This window comes from Aquila chrysaetos, chromosome 12 (genome assembly GCF_900496995.4).
Source record: "Aquila chrysaetos chrysaetos chromosome 12, bAquChr1.4, whole genome shotgun sequence".
Classification (NCBI taxonomy): domain Eukaryota; kingdom Metazoa; phylum Chordata; class Aves; order Accipitriformes; family Accipitridae; genus Aquila; species Aquila chrysaetos.
In genome coordinates, this window is record NC_044015.1 from 5068253 (window position 1) to 5092213 (window position 23961).

General features: G+C 42.8%; 1 protein-coding gene across 6 annotated transcripts in view; it reads left to right on the forward strand.

Annotated features, from left to right (window-relative positions):
* REXO1 (RNA exonuclease 1 homolog) overlaps positions 1 to 23961 on the forward strand; it is a 42446-nt gene that overhangs the window by 4882 nt on the left and 13603 nt on the right. For 2 of the 6 annotated variants that reach the window (XM_041127849.1, XM_030032776.2), the window contains exons 2-9: positions 9373 to 11156; positions 14536 to 14637; positions 17056 to 17257; positions 17939 to 18102; positions 19982 to 20119; positions 21124 to 21247; positions 22341 to 22454; positions 23642 to 23779. In XM_041127849.1, the coding sequence (XP_040983783.1) occupies positions 9373 to 11156; positions 14536 to 14637; positions 17056 to 17257; positions 17939 to 18102; positions 19982 to 20119; positions 21124 to 21247; positions 22341 to 22454; positions 23642 to 23779 (2766 nt within the window). Of the gene's footprint in view, positions 1 to 2002; positions 2115 to 3816; positions 3848 to 5091; positions 5132 to 7176; positions 7235 to 9372; positions 11157 to 14535; positions 14638 to 17055; positions 17258 to 17938; positions 18103 to 19981; positions 20120 to 21123; positions 21248 to 22340; positions 22455 to 23641; positions 23780 to 23961 lie in introns of those variants that run through there. The other 4 variants (XM_030032777.2, XM_041127848.1, XM_041127847.1 and 1 more) reach the window with 4 other exon arrangements.

Genomic DNA, 23961 nt, shown 5'->3' on the forward strand with positions numbered 1-23961 from the left:
TGGATGGGTTTGTGTGGTACTGTCCAGCGATGGAATTTTTCACCTCTCTGTGATTTACACTACCCAGCCCACAAGTAAGCCATTGTAACACTGTTTGGCTCCTGTTGGCCCAGGTCAGGTGCGGAGAAATCCTTGGGCTTATCTCCCCAGCTTTAACTCTGTTGATCCTGTCACTGATGCAGGAAGGCACTTTACCTTTCCCTTCTTCAAAGTCTTCAGCCAGAAAGCAACCATGTGGGATGGCTGTGACTTGTATATAAAACACTGTGCAAAATGATACTTGGTAAAACCTAAAGAGGCTCTTTAAATGTTAAAACCCAACTTTAATCATCCTTAGCCCATGCGTCACCATAGGACCAAGGCTGTTGTCTTTTTTGCCAGTCAGGTTCCTCATACAGCACATTGCTGAGAGGCTGCACGTTAAACTCAGCCGTGTTTGGTGGGAGCAGCCTCTCTGTGCTGTCTGGGATTGCCTTTGTACTACTTATATTGCAGCGCAGGTTCACTCCATGTGTAGTAAGGATAAAAAAAAGTCTTCACAGATGCGTTTTCCTTCCTGTAGTTGATGTTGTGCAAGATCAGCTTCTTGTAGGAAAGAGCTTTTATTACTGTATTTCCTACAGGGAAATTGAATGAGCAGAAATGGAAACTTATGAACTGCCTTCAGTATTTCTTCACCAAGAAAGGAAATCGAGTGGTTCAGTGTTGGGTGCTCTAGTCCATGAACTACATGTCGGGGGCATTGCCAAGACTGCTTTTTTCCCCCCATATTTGTGTTTAGGACAGTAATTACCAAAATGTCGCCAGTGGATGTTTTTTTAACTGAGTTTTGAAATGAAGAATAGAAAACCCACTTGACGGTAAGGTCAGGATGTGTCTTTTCATGTAAATCAATGTCATGGCTTTCCAGTGGTTAGGGATTTCTTGTCATTTAACTAAATTGTCAGTTATGGCAGGTTTCCTGTGGGTGGGCAGGTGCAGCTGCATTATATGTCAGGATTTCGGTGTGGGCTGACAGGGCACTTCTGATTTTTGGTCTTTCTGCAAGTGGGAGTGGCTGTGGGGAGACTCGGCCCTGAGCTTGCATGTGGCTCTTCCTCACTCCAGTTACAGACTTGTGAAAAGCAGGAGGTGGGAGCAAATCTTCTCTGTTGTCAAGCCGGAAGGATTTTGAAGGCTAAAGGTGCAGCGGCCTGCATGGGTGTTGAAGGTACTAGAGTTGTGCCAGTGTTTGCGAGCTCCCCAGGCTCCTCTCTGCCCACCACAGGAGCCCTTTGTCTGCTCTTACAGGATTTCTCTCTCCAGTGTGGAATATCTTACCTGACATTTAAACACTTCCTCTGGTTTTGTTGGTTTTTTTCCTCTAGTCAAACACTGCAGTGCGGCGTTAGTGCTGGAGAAGCAGAAAACACAACTCACTAGTCCAGCGTTTCCCAAATTGCTTTCTGTGGGCTGCCCTGTGCTGGGCGAGGGGAGTCAGAGGCACCGGGGCAGCGGGCTCACGTAATACCGGAGAGGCGGCAGCACTGGGCCGCAGGCAGGCACGCACCAACAAGCAGGGCCAGGTCATCTCCCTGCCCTGCAGCCTCCTTCCCTGCTGGGACTGAGCGTGGGTTGTTGTGCTGGAGAAGTGGGGTGGTGTTGGGCTCCAGTTGGGGAGCGTGCTGCTGGTGGGGGCCCGGCAGGATGAAGGGATCGCTTAGCACGACCCTGGGGATCGCTGTTTGGGAAACTGCTGTGCTGGCCAACTTGTGTTGCTCAAATCAAGTAAAAAGCAACGTGTACAGTTGGGGATTGGGGAAAGTAGGATGTCAAAAAATCCCCCAAGATGATAGTAGTGCTAGGAAAGAAGAAAACAGTCAAAAAGTCCCTGCAGACACTTGAGTAAAACCTCATCCGACTTGGGAGTAAATGAGGGTGAAGGCGGGACTTTGGGTTGGTAAGTCCTGCCCTAATTATCTCTGCAGCCCAGAAAGTGCTGTGTCAGCACATGGTCAGCGGTATTGTGCTATAAGCCTTTGCTGGAGTGTCTTAGCAGTACCAAGCAGATATTAAAAGCCTCAAGTACAGCATGAACAAATATCTGCAATATTTATTAACTGCGGGGAGCTCAGGTAATTCTTTGAAGTTTTTGACTTACTGTGGAGTGAACTTGTGTTTTTGTGTGGGTTGCAGTACGTGAAGAAGCAGCTGCGGGAGAAGTGCCTTCTCCAGAGAGGCTTTCACGTGTTAGCCATTCATTTAATGTGAGACTTTGGTCCTCAGGGTTGCATCTGCCTCTGAAATACATGGACTATGCAAAAAAAGTTAGTTCTGCTTTGGAGGGTTTAGTTGCACAAGGATTTTAATTTCCCTGTGAGGTCTAGCCTGTTTATTAAAGAGAGGATCTGTGCTGAGAATCGGGGAGTGTGTTGGGATAGCTGGTTAAAAGAGTCTGCGGAGCTGCAGGTGTCTTGAGTCGTAAAGGAGCTGCAAAGTATTAATTCCAGCTTTTGAGTTAACTAAAGCCGGACAGGTTTTAAAACCAGTTTAAGTTTTTGTTTTAGCCCTTCATAAGTTACAGCTGAAGTTTTTAAATGTAATATAGCTTGAAGGGTGCTTTTCTTTTGTTTTTAACTTTGTTTTTCAAAGTTTCCAGTTGTGACTGTATTGAAATACTGCTGGTTATTGTTTTTTTTTTTTCCCTTAAATGGGAATTCTTCACCCGAAACAGTTAAAGAAATAAGACAGGTGTTGAGAAGGTAACTTATCTTGAGCAAGCAAGAGAAAGGCTGGAAAGTTAAGGAACTGGTGGGTGAGGAGTAGTGTTACTGCTTGTGACCCTGCTGGTCAAAGTAAGTTTTCAAGGTGGAGTTAAACAGAGAGAAAAGAAGACACCAGAATACTTGAAGTATTTCTTTTTTTTTCTTCTGCTTTGAAAGCTAAGTTGTAGCCTTCTTCGGAAAAACTAATTAAGTTTTGGAGTAGATCCTTAGTTTTACCCATCACTTATACAGGAGATGTGGAAATGTTTTCTGGTCTGTCTTTTTCTCAGAAACAGAAAAAATAAGTCTCCGTTAATTTTTTTTTTTTTTTTTTTTTCCCCAAACAGAGTTTCAACTTTTCTTGTATATTGAGGAATAACTTTAAAGCTAAAATGAGAAAGGGAGTGGAAAGTCATCTCCAAAGAATCCAAACATTGAATATCCAGATTAATGTATCATCGATTTTAAAACGGTGAGACGCCTTCTAGCCTGTGTGATGACAGGCTGTGGGGTCGGGATAGCAGCATGGGGAGCAATCGTGATGTTTTGGGTGCCAACCTTTGCTTTCTGCCCCTGTCCTGGTAAATACACCAGTTCTTTTTCTCACGTTCTTTCCTAGGTTATGGGAGAAATGTACCAATAGTGTGATTTCCTCTTAGGAAAACATTACATTTATCACAGATCTTGACACACCTCTGATGCTCTTTGCCTACCGCTGTTGTTTTAGCACCAGGACGGGTGGGACTGTAAATCACTGTGGCAGTAGAGGAATGTAAATGATGGCTTTTGCATGGGCCAGACTGTCTTGTTCTGGCTTTTGCATCCTCGGATTTAACTAGTGTTGCTGTGTGAAGCAGTGGCAGTCCCAGTGTTCAGGACAGTCCTCCAGAACCGTCTGTGAGGCTATCACGAGGGTGAAGCTGCCATATTTAGTAGGCTTGAGGACCTTTTAGATGCATCTTCTGCTGCACCAGAGACAAAACCATGCAAAGTTGATTTTTCTTGAATAAAATTAGGAGGTGTGTACTGCTTCCCTGGATGTTGCTGTCTGAGCTGCTGTCTGAGCTGCTGTGAGGGGTGTGCCCTAATGTCCTCCTGTCACAGTGAGTTTCTTGAGTCGTTCCCTGATAATGCTGCTTGCTTAGGAGTGACATGGCCCATGTTGGAGCTGGTCCCTTGCTGGATTGAACCCACTCAGGCAGGTCCGTGTCTCCTCTCCAGCCACAGCCCGTCAGCAGTCTCAGGTGGCTGAGCTGAGAAAACGGCTTATGGCTTGTACGAGGGTGATGTCTGGCTGCTCTTGTCCCTCGGTGTGATCCACCCCTCCCTATGATGGTTGTGAAACCCTCCGGTGAACCCCCTGGTCAACCAGTTCAGCCCACTGAGACAGTTCTTCGGTGGCACCGAGTGCTTACGTTGGCTGACAACATCTGGTGAAACCATACCCTGACCTTAAGCAGGCTTTGTCACAGCAGGTTTAAAAATACCGCAGTGTGATGGATGACTGTTCAAACTTTTTTCAGCCTTGCTAATATAAGACTCTCTTTTCTCATATTTGCTTCCTTTTTTCCACTAAAGAAATGACCTTGTTGGTTCATGATGTACTTTGATGCTGTGGCATCAAATACCTGTCATGGAGTAACATGCAAAGAGTAGGGTGCATAGGGATTGGCCAGCTTGGACTAGACTGGCTGTAATACCTCTCAAACCTTGCTTCCCTGATGTTCTTAGACCAGGACAAGGTTATCTATGCTTTTAATACTTAATTTTAATAATTAAATTCACTATTTAAAAAGAGAAAGGAGGAGTGAAAAAAAAAATCATTAGGACTAGCATTATATTTAAAGTTAAAGAAACATTTCTTTTAGCTCCTCTTACCTGCCCTCCTAACCCATTTACTCTGAATAATTATTTGAAATGTACTATTTTAAATCTCAGTGTTAATTATTTCCAGGTGGTTGGACATTACTGTTAAATTAATTGTTGGAAATTTGCTTTGGGTACTCACAAATGAGGTCTGCGCCAAAACCTGCCATTTCTTTTGCGCTGTTTAATTCTGAACAGTAGCAAAACTCAGCCTGCTGGTAAAGCCTTTTTGAAACATTTTGTTCTTGAGAAACCACTGTCTCTTCTGTAAAGCATTAAATGAAAAGCTTAAAATAATTTTCCAATGGTGATAATTTTTCTGTAATCGCAAAGGTTGTCCATTTGCTAAGTACTGGCACTGTAAACACAGGCAAGCTGTTAAGCTAACAAAGCTGTTCTGATGACGTTAAAATAAAAATGTCTTTTTTTTTTTTTTTTTTTTTTTTTCCTCCAAAGAGGTTTCCCAACAGCTTTCACTGTCCCCATCTCCCAGTGAATGCACTTCTTGTTGCCAGCTCCGGGTGACCCAGGAAAATGGGTGACTTCAGCGGCGGGTCTTGAAAATGTTCACTGTCTTTTGGCCTGTGCTGGTCCCTCTGCAGCTTGGCCAGCAAACCCTTCCGTTTTGAGATCTTAATTGCTGTAAATTTGAAAGTTTCCAATTTTTGCCTCCCTTTTGTTTAGCAGCAGCTGTTGCTGCTTAGCAACTGTTATATCTGGAAGGAAGGTAGCTGTCATCCATGTCCCACATGCATGGAAGAGCTTGACTCCTCTTCCAAAACCTGCAGGTTTACAACCACCAGTACCTGTCATACATCTGGGCTTTTCTGTATTTAAAACATCTGAAGTATGTGTTCTGGTAGGGTGCTTGAAAAGAAGAGACATCTTTTTCTCCAGAGTGATTCACTGTGAAATAAGTTTTAACATCAAACAGGTGACCTTGTACTCCGATTATTCATTTAATGTCAGCCTTTGTTTACTGCCTTCACCTGTTGCACAAACTAGAAGGACCAGTGTACAGCAAGGAGTCGTTAGCTTTAGAAGCTCTGTAATAAAACAGCTCCACCTCAGAACTGAGGCATCATTTCCCAGAACCAACATGACTGTAACCAGGAAAAAAACAATCAACCTTGGTTTTTTGGAAGAATCTTGTTTTATGCTTTTGTATACTCGGCTGAAGTGGCTGATTTAAGTGCAGTTAATTTTGGTATATTCTGAAGTGGTTCTAGGTTAAATAAATTGTTTGCTGAGGTCCTATGTAAATTATTAATAACTTCTTTGGTGTAGTGTTGATGTTAACTTCACCTTTTTGTGCCTCAGAAGGACTATTTCATTATGTCTGAGGTATATTAATTTATTAAAATAGTTTGTATTTTAAAGAGTGTCCTGACAGCAGTTTAGTTCACAATCCTATAAGGAGTTGTCATCTTAAGTCTCATTATCTCACGATTCTCAAAGGACAGTGTAGACTCTCAATTTGACATCCATCCTAAAAGAGTTATTTTACTATGTGGTGCCTCTAACTCATTTTGCTTCAGCAGAAATACTGCAGACATCTTGTATATCAGAATAGCAAAACCAGTGTAGTTCATCTTGTAGTAATCTTTCTTTACACCATGGACACTAATGCATTTGAAATGGAGAGGAATAAATGCAGAAGCTGAAGACTCGTTTGAATCTCGTATTCAGGTTGTAAGAAGGGGTGTGTGGGTGTAGCTGGGTGCCTGCCTATGTGGCACTGGGCTCAATTGCCCAGAGATCCTTTTCTCTCCTAGGTTCTTAGAAGTATAATTAGGCATCTGAAAAGGTGGCCTGATTTCAGATAGGCTATTTAATTTCTCTGACTCTGGGGACTTGTGTGTTTAGGGCTATCCATATATATATATATATGTGTGTGTGTGTGTGTATGTATGTAGATACATTAAAAAAAAAAAAAAATCCCCTTCTGCTTGTGTTTCCACTACATTATCTGCAAATGCATCATAGCCAAAGGTGACAGTCCTGATTAGTATCACGGAGCCCACTTACACAAGTCTCTTTCATGGAAAAGGTAGCCTTTGATCAGCGCCGCTTGGGTAATCCATCAGGCCTCCTACACACCTACAAAAGAGCTCTTTTATGACTATATCTCAAAGCCTGCTGGCATTCTCAGAGATTGCAATGTATTTTTACATCTGGTCATTCCACTGAAAGAAAATGTGCAAATTATTTTTATACTGTAGATGAACAGCAGAGAATCAGACACCAGGTCTGTACTTAGGTTGTCTTCTACTTTTTCTGTATCTTGATGTATTTAAAATAGTTTGCTTTTCTGTGTAGACAAGATGTATTTTGTGTATTGTATAGTTTAGGGTTTGGGGTTTTTTTTGTGTGTGGTAGTGTTTGTTTTGGCAAGTCTTTAGATCCAGACTCTGTGTTCTTGCCTCTGCTTATAGGCCCCCTAATACTTATCGCTGCACAAATTACCAGGTTTTCAGCTGTTCCCTTAACAATGCTTGTGCTAAATTTTAGGTCTCCATCTTGCGTTAAAGGGTAATAGCTGACTCCTCCAGACTTCACCGCACTGGTCTTCTCTACCACTATGGAGTTGGCGTTTCGCAAAGTGGTGAGAAATGAGGTGGCGGGTATGGAGGGCTCTGTTGTTCATCAGCTGTTAGGCTAATATTTATACCTAATTGTTTTGATAATCTGTTTACATATACTAGCCTTGATGCTGCTGATGCTGTTTGCATCTAGGTTTGTTCCTGTTTTTTCCTTGTTACCTGCATTTCTTCGTGGTTTCTTTTTCTAACTAGGCTCTGGATATCAGTCTGTCAGGTGTACACTATCCACTGAGATGCTCTGCTTTGCCACCTTCTCCCTCCCTCTCTCCCCCAGGGTGTGAGCTGTGCTGGGCATCAGGAAGAGCAGACACTAGTTTTGGAAATGCTCTTTGTATCTTGGTTGTAAAGCACTTTGCAATAGGCGGAGGGGAAGCTAGTTATAGAAATATATCACCTTGTTCCTTTTTCCCGAGATTTCTGGTCCTGAGCACAGCTCAGACTGTCCTTTGGAAGATGGTGACACCATACTATGACTGCCCAGAGTCCCTGCTCAATCAGGAGCTAGTTGGTTTGGAAAAAAACTTTGCAAACCTGAGGGAGTAAAAAGTATTTTATGAAACCACTGTCTTTATTTTAACCCAGTCTCTATTATTCTGCTTCCTTGGAGGCTAGTTCTGCCAACTGCTAGACAGGTTCTTTTCTTATTACCAAAGGGAGCTGTGCATTCATGGATCCTTTCCAAAAAAAAAAAAAAAAAAAAAAAAATCCAAGAAAAAACTCAGTCTTGTGAGAATGGTAGAAACAGCTCCTGTAAACACTGTTCATTTCTGGCTGTTACAAGAAATTCTTTCATCCCTCTTAGACCTGAGAGGGTTTTTTTTCCCTGTCTTTTATCTCTCTGCTTATTGTTTTTTTTCTTCTACATATTCGTGTTGGAAAGCCAGTTTTACTACTATCCTTCTAGCAAAGAACAGAAAGTTCCTCTGGAATATCAGCATCCAGAAACACTATGATAAAACAAGGGTTGGAAACTGTTCAAAGTCAAAAAGCAGCCATTAACTTACCTGTAGCTTCTCTTAGCTTGCTAAATGCAGTCACCTTTTATTACTGGGTTCCTCCATTACTAGTCTAATTTTTTAAGGTGAAGTTATTTTCCTGCCTGCTTTCACAAGCAGGGTGCCTGTCACTCTGCACACATGCGTGAATGACATCCTTTTCCCTTCCTTTTCACTATGAGTTGGAAAGGTAGGTGGGAGAGTTTGGGATACCATGGCGGAAAGTAGTGAGTGTTTGTGCTTGTGACAACTGCTCCCATGTCCTTTTCAAGATGAATGTTACAAGATGAGCTTTAATGGACTCTCCAGTTGTAAGTTGTCACTTGGACAGGTTGCTTTGGCATTTCCATGTAGTTCCACAGGGTGGACCATCACTTGCCAAAAGTGCTCCTGTAGAGCTGTGGTTGGAAGAGCTGTGAGCATGGTCAAAGCGTATCCTCTGCTTGTAGTCCTAGAAATGTCTGTGTAAGAGAGGCCACTGAAGGGACTTGTCTGAAAAGACGAATGTCAGAAAAGAGAAATATTCTGGTTGTTTAATATTCCTGTCTTGGTGGTTGTTCTGTGTGGTTGAGTTGTGTTGCCTTTGTACCTGTAGTTTTTTCTTACTAGCAGCACTCAGTTTGTCAGTCCAAATAAGACTGGTTTTCCTGCAACTGCCGTGAGAAGTACTGAGCTTTGAGGAATATTGGAGGCTTTCAGTGGGCTTTAGGCATTGGCATTGATAAGTGAGAACCTAATCCACAGTTTTCATACTGGAATCCTCTTTCCTCCCTTGGTTGCTTCACTGAATTAAGCAGATAATTCTGCGCAGACGCAGCTCCTCTTGGTCCTAATACAGTGATTATTCTTCGGTGCCCCAAAGAATATTTAATTTATAGAGGTTTTCCATGAGTAATAAAACCACTTTGTTAATAGATCTTTAGTCCATAAGACCCGGGAGTAGTTTCTAAAATCTAGTCTAGCCACACACCTGCTGCTGACCAGAGAACATCACTGGTGGCTTTTGATATCAAACATTTATTCTGTGGCGACAAGAGCATGGCTTTTGGTAGTATTGGGTTTTGATGACAGCAGACCTTAAAAAGACCTTTTTTAAAATTTTACTCCAAAGAAAATTTTGCCTAAATTCCTGGCAGTAAATTATTTTTTCTTTCTCTTTTACAGAACGAGGCTATGATCCCTACAATCCAGAACTTCCGAGACCCTCACTGGAGGTGGAGGATGGCACTCTGGCTGACATTACAGATGTGACACCCGGTATTCTGGAGCTGGAGCTGGTCAACAAGGCCATTGAGGCAGTCAAAAATGAAGTTGAGAGAGAGCAGAAAAAGTATGAGGAGCTGCTAGAAACGACAAAGGAGTTCAGTGCTTCAGAGGCCTCTTCGCTCATTTCGAATACACCCGTGTCACCTGCTGGGACACAAAATGATTCATTTACCTCCTTAGAGTATAATCCAGGTAGCTACAACTTTAATAATAACTCGGACTACAACCCTACTCCTCTCGCTGCTGCTAGCCGGTCAAGTAAATACACTTTGGATACTTCCCGATCTAAAGGTAGCTCACTGGAATATGTTCCCAAGGCTGTAGTACAGAATAAAAAATACAGTAGCACTGTCACTAACAATAAATATGTGATTGATGACTCTAAGCCTTCTACAGACTTGGAATATGACCCACTTTCAAATTATTCAGCCAGGCTTTTGAGCAAAGCCACAACAAAGGAGCCAAAAGGGTCTAAAAGGGGTAGGGTGTCTAGTTATGAAGAATCTTACTCTCCTTCACGAAAGAAGCTCTGTGAAGTACTCGATGACTATGAAGTGTGTGCCAGGTTCTCTTCCTCTGAAGATGAGGCTGATGTGGAATATAAACCAACTTCTGCTAGTTCACAGTCAAAAGCTGGTTCTGAAAGTGAGTCAAATGATGGGTTATCCAAAAAAGAGCAGAGCACCAAACTGGATGACTTTGCTTCCCAGGATAGCAAAGAAGTGGCAGGGCGATATGGCGTGGAAGACGTTTCAAGTTCACAGAAAAATCTTGCCAAAAACTTATCAGACAAGAATGCAAAAGCAGCGAAATTGTGTTCTGGTAAGAATGACCAGGAAATTGAAAACAAAAACAAAGACTCAAAAGACAAAACAAAAAGGAAGAAATCAGACCTTAGTAAAACACCTGGCCTCAATGAGGTTGGTAAGAAGGAGAAAAGTAAAAATACAGAAAAAGACAAAGTGCTCAAGAAAGAAGAAAAATTAAAAATCAAGAATGAAGAGAAAAACTGCAAAGATAGAAGTGTCAAAGTGAAAACCGATGGGAATTTAAAGAAACCTGAAAAACAGAAGTCAGAAAAAGTGGATGGGCTTAAGAAAGAAAAGTCCAAGTCCGCCAGCAGTAGTTCAGGGAAAAGCAAGAGTGAGGGTTTGATCAAAGGCTCTAGCACAGAGAAGGTGGGGAGCAGCAAGAAGGACTCCAAGATTAAAACAGTTGATGTGAAAAATGGTAAGGAAACCTCTGGCCGTAAAAACAAAGAGAAAGGGACCAAGACTCCAGCACTGGAGCGAAAGAAAGAAAAGGTCAATTCTACAGAAAAAGGAGATCCAAAGAAGGGTCGGAAGCAGCAGAGTTTGAGTCATGTTGACCTGTTCGGCGATGAGAGTGGAGATGATGATGAAAAAGGTCAGCCTTTGCCATCCACGTTACTTGATGTGAGCTCAGACTCGGATGGTGATGACTATGGTTCAGACTCTGAGAGTGAAAATGAAGAGACAAAGAAAGCAAAGCGCTCTAAATTGTCAAAGTCATCATCATCTTCCTCAACATCTGATGACATTGATTATTCCATTCTTGAGAAAGACTTGGACTTTGAGTCAGATCCAATGGAAGAGTGTCTCAGGATTTTTAATGAATCTACAGATGTGAAAACTGAAGACAAGGGAAGGCTGGGTAAACAGGTAATGCTGATTTGGGTTGGTTGGTTCTCTCACCTCTAAATGTGAAAGGATTCTGGTTTAGTTTAGTGGTGTTGCTTATTTCAAGTAGCTGAAGAGGGAGACTCCATATGTTGGAATAACCTCATCCTTGTCATGACTGAGTGCTTTGAAGAGTTTGCACCTGAATTTACCTGCTGGATTGAAAGCTGCTGTGAAATGTAAGGATTCAGTTACCTTTTGTGTGGAAGGCCTTTAGCTTTCAGGGTTATCAGCTACTTTTCTCTCTATCTGGCCTAAGAACCATGGTGGCCTGGATGGCTGGAGAAAAAGCTTCAGAGAGTATGTTGTGAGTGTTTCAAAGCTAATCCAAGCTTGCTAATCTGGATGATGCCTTCTTGCTGCAGCATAGTTTAAGGAATGTAGTGACAGGTAGAACCAGGACAATGTGTTGGTGCAAGTAAATTGATGTAGTTGGCACTGGACACTTCAGAGACTCCCCAGATTACTGTTTCCTATTTTAAATGCATACTGCAGATATTTTATGAGGATCTCTGGATACCGTGTAGGTGGCACAAATAAGAAATGGAGGGTAAAATTTCTTCAAAAGGTACAAGGGGTTTCAGAATAAGGAGGTAAAAAGACAGCATTTACATAAAAAGGCTTCTGCCCAGTGACTGTGAGGTCAGAGGGCTCCCCAGAGGATGCAAGACCCTCGTTTTCGAAGATTAAAACAGAATGGAGCAAGTGTAAAAGGCTAGAAAGCAGCTGCTGGCAGTGATCCTCTAACAGTATCTAAGGCAGGGAAGTAGGAGCAGACAAAACTCATCCTTCATCTTCTGACATCTGAGTTTGACTGGGCAGCAAGAGCAAACCCTTGATCCCAGGAACGGTTGCCTGTGCATGGGCAGGATTGTTTGACTTGCTGTCAAACCCAACATGCCCAGATTTTCTGGTTGGGATGATTTGGCTTGTGTACAGAGCAGGTGTTCAGGGAATTGGATTGGAAAGAGCTTTAAAAAAGAAAAAGGTGACAAATTTGGCAATGTTGAAAAAACACCCCAAACCTGTATCTAGCGTTATCCATCTGGCACATCTGACTGCAGTGCAGAGGTATCAGGGTTGCTGAGTTAGCTGTATTACCTGGCAGGCTTAATGAGGCAAGGTGACAAAATCAGGTGCCTTCTGTGTGCTGGGGGAGAGGGGGTACCAAAGGATGAGTGTGTCTATCCAAGGAATTACTGAGTAGCTTCAACTGCAGCTATCCTGCATCCAAAAGATAATGGAGGTACTGGGACACCACCAGTGCTTCTAATGTGTTCCAGTTTAGACCCCTTCAAACACAGCAAGACTCCTTTGGGGATTACTGATCTGAAGGAGGGGCAGGGCGAGTGCAGCAGGAGCTATGCAACTGCATGGTGGAGAGGCAGTTTCTGCTGGTATGATTGATTGTTGACTTTTATTCTAAAAACAGCATCAGAAATTGGTGCTGGTTTTCAGGCTTTTGTGAATTGGGTGGGTGAAGTGGCCATGAACAAAATTCTTCCATTCATAACCATCTGTATGTGGAGGACAAAGTGAGCCGGGATCTGCAGCATGGGGAGGAGAGCTCATCTTTTGAAAAGAATAGCTGGACTATTAAAGCTTTTTGCTGAACTCTCTGTTGCGCTAATATCCCCGATCTGTTTGGAGAGAAGTCTGTGTTGCTGACAAGTAAAGACCTTTTTTACACTCATGAAATGCCTTGGTAGGAGAAACTATATAAAGCAGTTCAGTGTAATGATTTTCTTCTGAACTATTAAGCATTACTTGATTTTGCTTGTTTAAAATTCAGCTGTTCTTTCTTCAGTGTTTAGGACAATTCCCAGCTAGGAAAGAGCACTTTATTTTTGGCTTTCTTTCTCCAAATTGCCCAGTTTAAGTGAAAATAGTTTAAGGGCATACAATCTATAGTGGGAAATACTAATCCATTTAGAGCTTTCCAAATATGGGGTGATTCAAAATGGGCTGAATTCAGAAAGTGCTGAACCAGGGGCTGCCACTCACTGCAAACAGTTAATTCTGGCATGGAGTGGCAATGTTGAGCTGTCAGCAGCCACGTGTGTTTCCTTTGCACGTGCTTTACCTTATATCCTTGCACTGAAATTTAATTTCCCCCTGTTTTGGAAAGGGAGAAACAAGCGTTGCAGTGGAGGGGTCCTTCTTTGAGAGATGGGTGTTTGTAAGTAGGTACCTGCTTCCCCGCTGTGTTTCTGGCGGGTGGGATTGGTCACAGGGAATTTTTTTGTTTATGGAATAATTTTGTAGATGGAGCCCATGTCGTTTGATCTTGGTAATGTGCTAGTCCAGAGGGAAGGTACGTGTGGGCAGTGTGGTACTTTTCCACCAGGCATGATCGCTTTGTGAGTGAGTTTATTAAGGATTTAACTGAATTAACAGACTTACCGAGTTCCTAGAGAGCAAAGTGATTCAGTGCAAAGTGCTCATCCAGAATGCCCTTGTGGTGATGAACACAAGCTCAACCTAAGTGGAATCTGAGCTCATCCCCAAATCCAGCCCTCAGCTCTGTTGCTGAATTTCCAAGAGATTGTCAGGCTCATCTCTGCTCAGAGATTTGCCAGGGGTTGTGTTGGAAAACTGAAAGCAAGATTGACTGGAGAGCAGTTATAGTTTTGAAAAATAAACTTGTGAAATGTTTTTTGTATAAATGAACAGCTGAGTCAAATTCAAAGAAGATGTTAAGGTGGTTTCCCCCCTGCCCTGGGAGCAAGTCTGAGATGTTAATTCAGAAGTAGCTTTAGCTAGAGAGGTGCTGTTACTTCCTCCTGGGTTTCTGGCCATACAAGTGTGTGACCTGGGGGTTTGTTACTGCAGTCTTTCTGCAGATATGGCTGTGGATAAAACTGCAGAGAAACATTTCCCTAAATGTGGAGTGGGGGCACCGTGGTTTGATGTCAGGCAGGTTTTCAGGACCTGCTCTGGCAGCATGTTCTACAAGGGCAGAAATGAGTCAGCTCCCAAGTTCTTAAAAACAAACCCCAAACCCTCTGGATTTTAAGAATGCCATGAAAGGTGACATGTGTGAGTGGCTGGCAGGAGAAGGGTGTTCAAGTCTCTCGTGGAAGGTAGGGGCTCTCCTGAATCATGCCAGTGCTGCCTAGTGCACAGCTCGTGGAGCGACTGCTTGGGTGAGAACTGTAATGCTGCTGTTCGTTGGCTTCATTGGTGGCTCTTGGGTTCAAAACAAGGTTTGTTTTAGTAGTTCAGCAGCTGACCACATGTTGTTCTCACCTGCCACCTGCAAAGACTTTCTGTTAACCCAAAAGGAGATTTTTCAGATCTCCTCATTGAGAGGGATCTTCAAGTCTATTCAATTTTGGAAGCTTGTTCTTTTGTTTTCCAGCTATCCAAAGAGGAAGGAAATGAAGAAAAGACAGAAGATAATTTAACTACCTTGTTTCCTGGCCAAAAAAGAAGGATCTCTCATCTTGTCAAACAAGGAAATGTAAGTGCAGCTTTTAGAAGCAAAAGTTTAGATTCTTGAAAGTGAGGATTTTTTGTCCTGTTACAACACTGGAAAATGATGCCATCCCAGGTTCAGGCAGTAGCGGATGAGTTGTGCTGGAATCCGTCTATGTCAGTTTTCTTTTCTCTCCTTTCTGATTTCTGAAAAACATGGTTAGGCATCTGTTACAAATGGCAGCAAAACTCTAATAAACTTTCATAAAACTAAGGGTAAGCTGTAGAAGCATAAATGGATTCTGTGCCTTGTAACTCATTGGGATAAGTTGAGATGTTCATTTTTCTACAGTATAGCTTCATTCAATCACTTAGATAAAAATTAGCTGGACACAAGGTCAGTCTGTGTTTGATGGTACTTTTCTTTGTCTTGTGGACCTAAAAGATAGCTGTAGGAATTTTGTCAGATGTTTAAAACCATTGCCTTATATCTGTGCTGAATCAGCCAAAATATCAACAGTATCTTGTCTGATACTCTTCTTTCACAATTGTGAAAATACTTTAAATACAGAGGAGAAGAATAAAAAAAAGAAGCAAGGAAGGCATTCTGATTTTTTTTATTTCTTTCTCACTGGGATTTTAATTCATGTTTTCTCTGAGGGTTTAATGTGTTTCCCTCCAGGTGCTGAGCACAGATTAGTCAGTTTTATGTTCCAGCAGGATAAGAGTGGAGACTTAAGCACTGATTTGAGCTGGGTAGTCCAAATTAATTGTTCTTCCTTCCCTCTCTGCCTAGAAAAGGTTTCTTTGCTTTTAATAATTTGAAGCCCTGAGGTCAATACAATGCGTTTTATTTAACTACATATCTTCAGCCAGTTCATGTGTTTTGATAAGGGCCCTTTCTTCCAAAGTGAAGAGATAAGAGACTGAAGCAAATGGGTTGGAAATTCATTAACTCAAATATTTATTGTAAATAGGTACCTTTTAGACATGTACAAATCTTTAAATACATTTTCTTAATGTGACAGCTAATCCCAAAATGCTTTCCAAAGATGTGAGCCCCAGCACAGCCATTGCATGGGCAAACAGAGCCGATCTGGTGTGCTCAGCAGCAGCTGCCATGAGCACGCACTGGGACGTGCGTTCCCTGGAGTATCTCAGCTTGGTGCTGCTGCCAAGTTTGTTCAAGAGGTGCCGTAAGACCTGAACTGCTGCTTTTCCGTGCAGAGTTGAGGCCTGTGCTTTGCTGTGTCCCTCCAAGTTGAATATTTGCTCAGTCTTGCTTGTGATCTATAGCTCAAGGACTGAGCAGGCAGAAGCAGGGGGAGCTGAGTTCTAGTTTAGTTGCCAGGGGAAATGGTGGGCGAAAGGAATTGAAGGTGAGGCAGAAAATGAGTGTCCTGTCCTGCTCGGAAGTCTGTAATTATAATTCAAGGGCTGACTGCACTCAGTTTGGTATCTAGAAGCTGGTGTCAGCATCAGAGACCAGGAATGCAGGAGGTGCCAGTTTGCCCCAATTTGTGGTCTCAAAACCACCATGTTACACATGGGCTGTGTGAGTGTACCCTTCTCTGAAGAAATATCAGGAGGGAAGGCCTGTTTCTCAGATTTCAAAGGTTATTAAGTAGTGTGGAGAAGTTTGTACTACTGCTGTTTCTCTTGTACTTCTGCTGCTAGAAAACTTCTCTCTTTGCTGACATAATTTCTGGCACCTTTCCTGCAACCTAAATTTGGACATCAAAGAAAATGCATGTGTAACTTGTGCTAGTAACGGCTGAAGCAGTGAAATGCCTCCAGAAGTAGGCAGGGACAGCCTGTTTAAAATTCAGAGCTCAGTTTATGTAACGCTCTAATCCTATAAATACATATATGTGAGACTTTTAAGTTGTTACAGGAACTAGAGACCTGAAACAAGGCTGCTGAGAGGTGGAGAGCTGCTGTAATGCAAGGGTAGATGGCACTGGTTGTTCAGCATGGGAAAGACAGAGAGGGAGAGAGCTGTAAAACTCAGCATCATGTAGCAAAGGGGAATGGAGAATAGTTGGTCACTTTTTCATTGCAATATAAACTAAAGAAGCATGCAGTAGGCAGCACGGGGCTACATTCATTTTCTAGTGCAAGACTGTAGAGCTGAGAGTGTTGACAGAGTCCAGAAGAGGGTTAGGCACAGTGATGGGGAACATCATGCCATTAAACAAGCAGTTCAAATACCACCTACCAATTTAGGAACATGTCAGAGTGCTGGGAGGTCTTGCCAGAGGGCGAATCATTAATGTCGTGTTTTTTGGTGGGTGACTCTAAATGTTTTGTCCTGGAGGACGGTTGGGATCTTCTTCTCTCAAAGACCTGTATTTGCTAACAGAGAGGGGTTGAGGAAAAGAGACCTTTCTTGGGTGAATGGAAGCCAGAGGGTGGGGATTGAGCAGGCGAGCATGCTGGCTCTAAAACCTTTTTGTCTGTGCAGGCAGAGGTCCCGAGCAAGCCCGTAATCCGGCCATACCGTCCCCCCACTGCTCAGGAGGTCTGTTACCAGAGGATCCAGCTGGCTCAGCAGCAGGCGGCACAGCTGGCTGTGGCCGTTCAAAAGGCCTCTCTTTCTTTGCCAGGAGAAAAGAAGAGGATTGCTCATGTGCCAAATGTAGCCCTTTCCGCAGCAGCCAAACAAAGTAAGCCAGCAGCGTTATTTGTGATAATGGTGTCCTGTCCTCCCCCTTGTTAAAAGACACTGCCTTATGTTTAAATTTCTCACGAGCAGATGTGAAACTATCAGGAGATGTGTAGCATTGGCCATGACTTGAATCTTTGTTGATAGTGACCAGTGGAAGGTCCTTCCCCTGGGAAATTCCATCCTGTTCTGAAAAGCAACAGGCTAGACATACAGCTTCATTCCCCTGTCTGTCTCATCCAGCCTCCCTCACTTCAGCCTGTTCTTTTTGTGTTTCTTCCTTGGAGTGTGCTTGCTCCTCATTCTCTCTTCCATTTAAGCTTTCAGAGGTGGCACGAACAGGAGGGAAGTACTAATTAATGCTCATTGGTATCCCTTTGTAGTTGGAAGGACTCAGAGATGACGCGATGGGCAGTTAGTGCATTGTAGCTGACAGGGTTACATCTTTAAACTCTGCTGACTCAGTTACCCCAAAACAAACAGAAATAAGGCACGTTTCCTGGCAGAAGGTTCCTTCATCCTTGCCTGGAAGGTGGTAAAATTACCCAATTTGTATCCCTTTGGAGGCTTCCATTCGAAAAAATCACAGCTTGCAGCATGGACCTTTTATAGTAAGTTCATTCTGGCAACCTGAAGCCCAGTGGTTGGATTTCTACCTAAATATATTTTTTGTTTCTTGCAGGCCTCATGAGTAGTAAGACGACTGTTGCTGGCAGGAGTGTCACACCTTCCAATGACTGTGAAGCATCCACCCTTCCTCTGAAGGCTTGCACCTTAGCTGGGATGGCTTCAAAGACCACCAGCACCATCGTGCCGAAAAGGATAGCACATGTTCCCTCCTTACAGGTAAGAGAAATTTGAAATCTTTCCGGTCATTCCCCATTGAGGGTGGTATGTTTAACCATGCTGCTCCAAACTTAGCAGTCTCTGAAGAGCGGTGTTTTGATTAGGTTGATTAAGTGGGTTTGTTTCTTCCTGTGGTTTTCCTTGATAGCATTGTATAAAAAATTAAACACTTGAGGGGTAGGAGCTTAAAAAGATAGAAATACTTAAGTGCTGCTCTGATCTCTTTGAATATTGATCACTCATCTTCAGTTTGAGTCTTCTGTTGTGCTGTCTGGCTAGGTGTGTAGCTGTTTGTGTCAGGGACTTGGAGCTTTTCGTCTTCAAAAGGCATGGCTGGATTAATGGCCTTCCCGGGCTTTGTGGGCCATACTGAGGAAGGTGGTTATGAATAATGTCCCACAGTGACCTATATAGTTAAAATGTGATGATTTAAACTTCATGCTGCTGTTAATATTTGGGGAAAAAACTATCTTTTTTATTTTTCTTCTTTTTTTTTTTTTTTTTCTCCTGGGATACATGCCCAGCCTTTGAGTACTTTTGCTATGAACTCGTTAGCAAAGAAGTCCCTCCTTTTCCCATAAGCACTGGGGAACATGTTACTTGCTAAGACAATTCAGAATAGAGTTTCTCGTTTAGCTGCGTGTGGATGGCATAAGAAGCTGTTTGCTGGAGTGGATGGCAAGGAATGTGGTTAGTGCCAGGACTTGATTAAAGATATCTTTATTGATGATACCTTGTGTCAAGATATGTCATAAAGTATTCTGATTATTTCTGTAGGAGTGAAAAGTCATTTTCTTTCTTCCCCACCCAAAAAGCCACCATAGCAACATATAACTTGAAGCTGATTAAAAATAAAATAGACAACTGAAAGGATAATATTTACCAGTGTTACAGAGGTGCTTAAGGGTATTGTATTAGAGGTTGAGAAAAAATATATATGTAATGAAAAGGACCAAATCCCCTTGAATGGGGCATCAAATTGGAAGTCTTACGAGGAAGATGAGCACTTTTCCCATTGAGATTAGGACCAGTTGCTCCCCTTCCATAGAGCTGTTTTTATTACAGATTGCAGCAGATGGTTTGGTTTATGGATATCTCTTGGGTGGGATGGAGAAAGACTGATGAAACAATTGAGTGCTTTAGAGGTGAATGCACAGGTTTTTTTCTCAAAAAAAGAGGCAAATTGTGTGATTTGGCAGATAAACTGGTGTTAAATGGAAAACTGCAGTGGTAGGTCGTGACTTGGTCCAACATGCGGTTTTTATGCCTGAAGACCATGTCGTTCAATTTAAGGGGGAAATCCTTTCAGGAGCATCATGATTGGCATTAAAAAGGAAGAAAGAACCAAATGCAGTAAAGTTACAGAAATCCCACAGAAAGTGTGATGATTTAGCTGGCTGCCAGCCTGGCAGGAGTGGGCCTCTCATTCTCTCTTCACAGCCAGAGTACCAAAAAGAAAACCATGTCTGTCATGCACATAGCTGGTGTTGTGTTCATGTCTCCAATTGAAAGTGTGGTACTTGGTACCATCCTAATCTTGAATCTCTTAATGTAAATGTCATCATTTTTGTGGTCTGGAATGCTTGTATGTGTAAATGTAGTATTGTGACTAATGCCACTGGGAGTCCTTGGCTGCTGGATGAGTTGCATAACGAAACATGGTTGTTTTTTGAAGTAGTTCAGATACTGAAGGTGGTACAAAAGCTTCAAGTGGCATTTTTAGTACCAAAAATTATGTGTGTTATGTTTAGCTTTGGGCAGATTTTCAGAAAGGAAGTCATGCCACTATTAATAACATGGCAGGAAATGTGAGAGTCTCAAAGCCACATACCTCTTAAACCCTGAATAGCCTCTTTCTCTCTCTCTGTCTCATCTCTAGAGCGCCAGCTTACAGAGGCCTGTTATTCCCACAGAATTTGGTGCTAAAGTCCCAACAAACATTCGTCAAAGATATCTCAATCTCTTCATTGATGAGTGCCTGAAATTCTGCTCTTCCTCCCAGGAAGCATTTGACAAGGTCTGTACTGATGCTTGCTTCTTATGAATAAAGTCTGCAGCAGACAATAACATCCTCTGCCTTGGCTAAGACCTTCTAAAACTGCAGCAAACCCAGAAAACTCTCCTATCCACATACAGTTCTGTAGAGGAGACTGGCATTAAATAATTCCAGACTAGACAACAGAAAGTGTAATTCCAGTGGGGGTTTCCAGTAGGAAATCCCATCTTTCCCTTCATTCGGAAAGCACACATGATCTTTTTAATAACCTCAGAAGAAGGACATAGGGGAATGTGCATTATGGTCAAGCTGGACAAAAGGGCCTTTTGCTCTGGTACAGCAGCAAACACCTCCTGGAATCTAAGTGTTCAGCAGAGGTAAGTATTTGAGATAGATGTAATTGGTAAAACTTGCTGCTTATGAAGGCTTTTAAGGAGCCTTCCAGCAGTAGGGAGTAGTATAGTAGGATTTCCAAAAGCAGAGTTGAGAAAGTAATGCATTTTATTGGAAAACTGACCATTAATGTTAGTTGGGTAAATATCGGACATTGTGTGGTGTGTTTTGTAACCAAAGCAGATGCCACGAGGATTTCTTTTGTGGGATTTCACCTTCACAGCTCCCTAGGGGGAATGTTCCTATTGCATCCAATGAGTGACCGTTTGCCAAACTTCCTTTTCTTGCCAGTTAAGATCTTGCGCTGCCACTGAAGTGGGGAAAACAGCCTTTCCCAGGCAGTCCCAGAACTGCTTTGTTAATCTGTCAGGGAAGATTTCACATGAAAATGCTTCTTCCAGCACTTTGTTTAAAATACAATTTTTTTTTTTTTTTTTCCCCTCTTACTCACCTAAAACAGGCCCCAGAACCAGTATATGTTTCTGCCATGTTCCACTTTATTACTCGATTCCTTGATGGGCAATTTTTTTTGCTATCATGCTTGGATTCTGTGTTTTAAGAGCCAAACATTTCTTTTCTCCAAAAGCAGTAGTGGAAAGAGAGTATGTAGTAATGAATTGCCTTGTTTGCAGGCTCTGTCAGAAGAGAAGGTGGCTTACGAACGTAGCACCAGTCGCAACATCTACCTGAATGTGGCAGTGAACACCTTAAAGAAGCTCCGAAGCCTAGTGCCCAATTCCCCGTCCAGTACGAACAGTACGTACCACGTTTGTGGTTTAATAATCGGAGCCCTGCTTGGATTAGAAGCCATGGAGAGAAATTTATTGAAAAGACAGACCCATTTCTCAGAAGCATTATGCTGAAAGGCAAACAAGTCCAGTTAGCTTTTTATAGTCTGGCAAGCTTTAATGGGCCTTCAAGAGGCAAGTCCTGCAATGCTTTGTTGGCTGTCTGAACCTAAATGGAGATAATGCCACATGGATTTTTTTTTTTAGCACAAGTTCTTTAAAATGAAAAGCTCCGCTAATGGAGTAACTTTCACATGATGCCTTCAAAGTGATAGACTCGTCCATCACCACAGAAATCTGTTACACACATTAAGCTTCAAGAGAGAAACGAAGAGGGTTAAGACATTTCATTATTGGCTCTCGAGAGGGTACATTAAACAATCAATTTGTGCTGTTCTTGTGAATTTTTTTTTTCCTGGTCTCTTCCCTTTTCTACCCTCTGTCTTCATTACCTTCATGGCCATTAGTCAGAGCGGCTGAACTTGGGAGGCTGGCCTTTAGGAGAGGGCTGCCAGTTAATGATTAGTAAAAAGCACCTATCTGCCATTATCTGATGTGCTGAGCATATTCTAGAGCTCTGAAGCTCCTTTCTAAAAGAAGTTGAAAGATGCAGCGTGGGAGTCTGGTCTGCAGGGACCTAACAACAAAGCTGCTCACGGTGGATGGGTGATGCCACCATGCAGCACATGACTGGGTCGAGTTGCTTCTGTGCTTAGTCCTCTCTTGCTTTTGGTCAGTAGGAGGGCTTGCTATGCAGAGTAAGCAGGTAGAGCTACCAGAGTTTCCAGGGGAACTGTAAAAATGTCCTTGCTGCCCTTAAAAAAAGTTTCTGTGGGCTGACAATGGAAACAGAAAGTTCCCTATAGTGCTGGAATGAAAATGTTAGGCCACCACCTTACATGTGCCAATTTCTGGAGCAGGGCAAGAGTTCAAGAGGATAAATGCAGTCCTCCTTTTGCCAATATGTAGTGCCCCAAACTGTAGGACTGAAGTCACTTACTCTTACTCAGCAGGGTACCTGATCTCTGTCCTCTTTTGCTTCTTCCCTCTTCTCACTGCAGAGACAAGTAACAAGAAAGTGGTGTCCCATGAAGCTGTGCTGGGAGGGAAGCTTGCTGCTAAGACAAGCTTTACTCTAAACCGGTCAGGGAGCTTGAGAGCAGAGGATTTAACAGGTAAGACCCTGCTCCTGTGAGGCTCTAACCTGTAAATTATAGCCGGAGGTATAACACTGTAACTGGGGAGAGCAGGATCTGGCTGATGCATGAAGTGCTGTGATTTATCTGTGGGCCAGTGTTATGAGTTATTACCTAACTACAGTACAGCGCCGCAGAGTCGCTCGCTGAATGGTACGCCACTCTGATCAGCACCTTCCTTGCTTCCCTGCTTTGGGCTGCAAGTTCACTGATATAGTCTGCGTGGCTTTGATGTAGCATCAGTAACTGTTCAGAGCTGCTTCTTGTGTTTTGGGTATTACTGACTTTGGGGATTTTATTTCTGTCTGGATTTTACTTTAACTTTCTTGCCCTGAAGCAGTACTTTACAATGTGCCTGCCAGATTAAAAGGCAAACTTACAAATATCTCCATCTGCTCTGCAGGGCTCAATTTCACGTTTATGAATGTCATAGTAAGGTCATATCGTAGCCAAAGGGTTGTGCCAGAAGCATTATTCATGTTGGCTCAAATCGGTTATGGGTATTTTGGTTGCCAAGAGATGTAGGCAAATTGTTGAGGAGATCAGAGAAGAGACAGGGAGGCCATGGAGCAGAAGGAATTGACATGGAGAAAGCTTAAAAGGGCCTGTATAGCTCAGCTAAGCAACATCAAAGGGTACACAGCAATATTGGAAGGGTTTAACGTAGCAGCAAAAGAATAGATATTGAGCAGAGTGCAAGAAGTTATAATTATTCTGTGAAATGAAACAAGCAGCCTGAAATCAACAGCAGGAAGAAAGCTTCTGATAATGAATTTTTTAGCTAGCTGTGGGTGGCCTTTGAGCGGTATTCTTTGGGCTGTGTTACAAATTACCAGTTAAAGCATTTAAAACATTAAAATGGGAGAAGTCTCACACTGGTAACAAAAAGACCTGAAGATGGGCCCTTTGGGGGAATTCTGTTTCATCTGTGTTTTCCAGACTTAATGCTGGTTGTTGAAGAGGTTAAAAATCAGCTTGTGCACCAATGACCAGATTTTAAAAAATACTGCCCCGACACCTATTTCCCTGTCAATCCTGAACAAAGGCAGTGGAAGGAATTTCAAAATAGTGGGAGTCCCTGCCAGGAGGCTTGATAAAGCAAAAAACAGTAAGAGAGAACAGCCCCTACTTAAGTGATCTGGCTTCAGCATTGTCTTTTTGTATAGGAGCTGCCTTATACCGGCGACTAAAGGAGTATCTCATGACTGAGGAGCAGCTAAAGGAAAATGGTTATCCAATGCCTCACCCAGAGAAGCCCGGCCGTGCTGTCCTCTTCACTGCAGAGGAGAAGAAAACGATTGACTGTAAGCTCTGCTGGCTCTCGTATCTAGCAAACCTTGCAGAATATTACAACTGGAGACACCTGTCCTGCTTGCAACTGGTCTTTTTGCATAAAGATGTTCTTGGTCTCAGCATGGAGCCATTTGCCCTTGGTGTGATGTGTCTCCTTGGCTGTGACCTCTGTCTCTGCAGGCCAGCCGGTTGC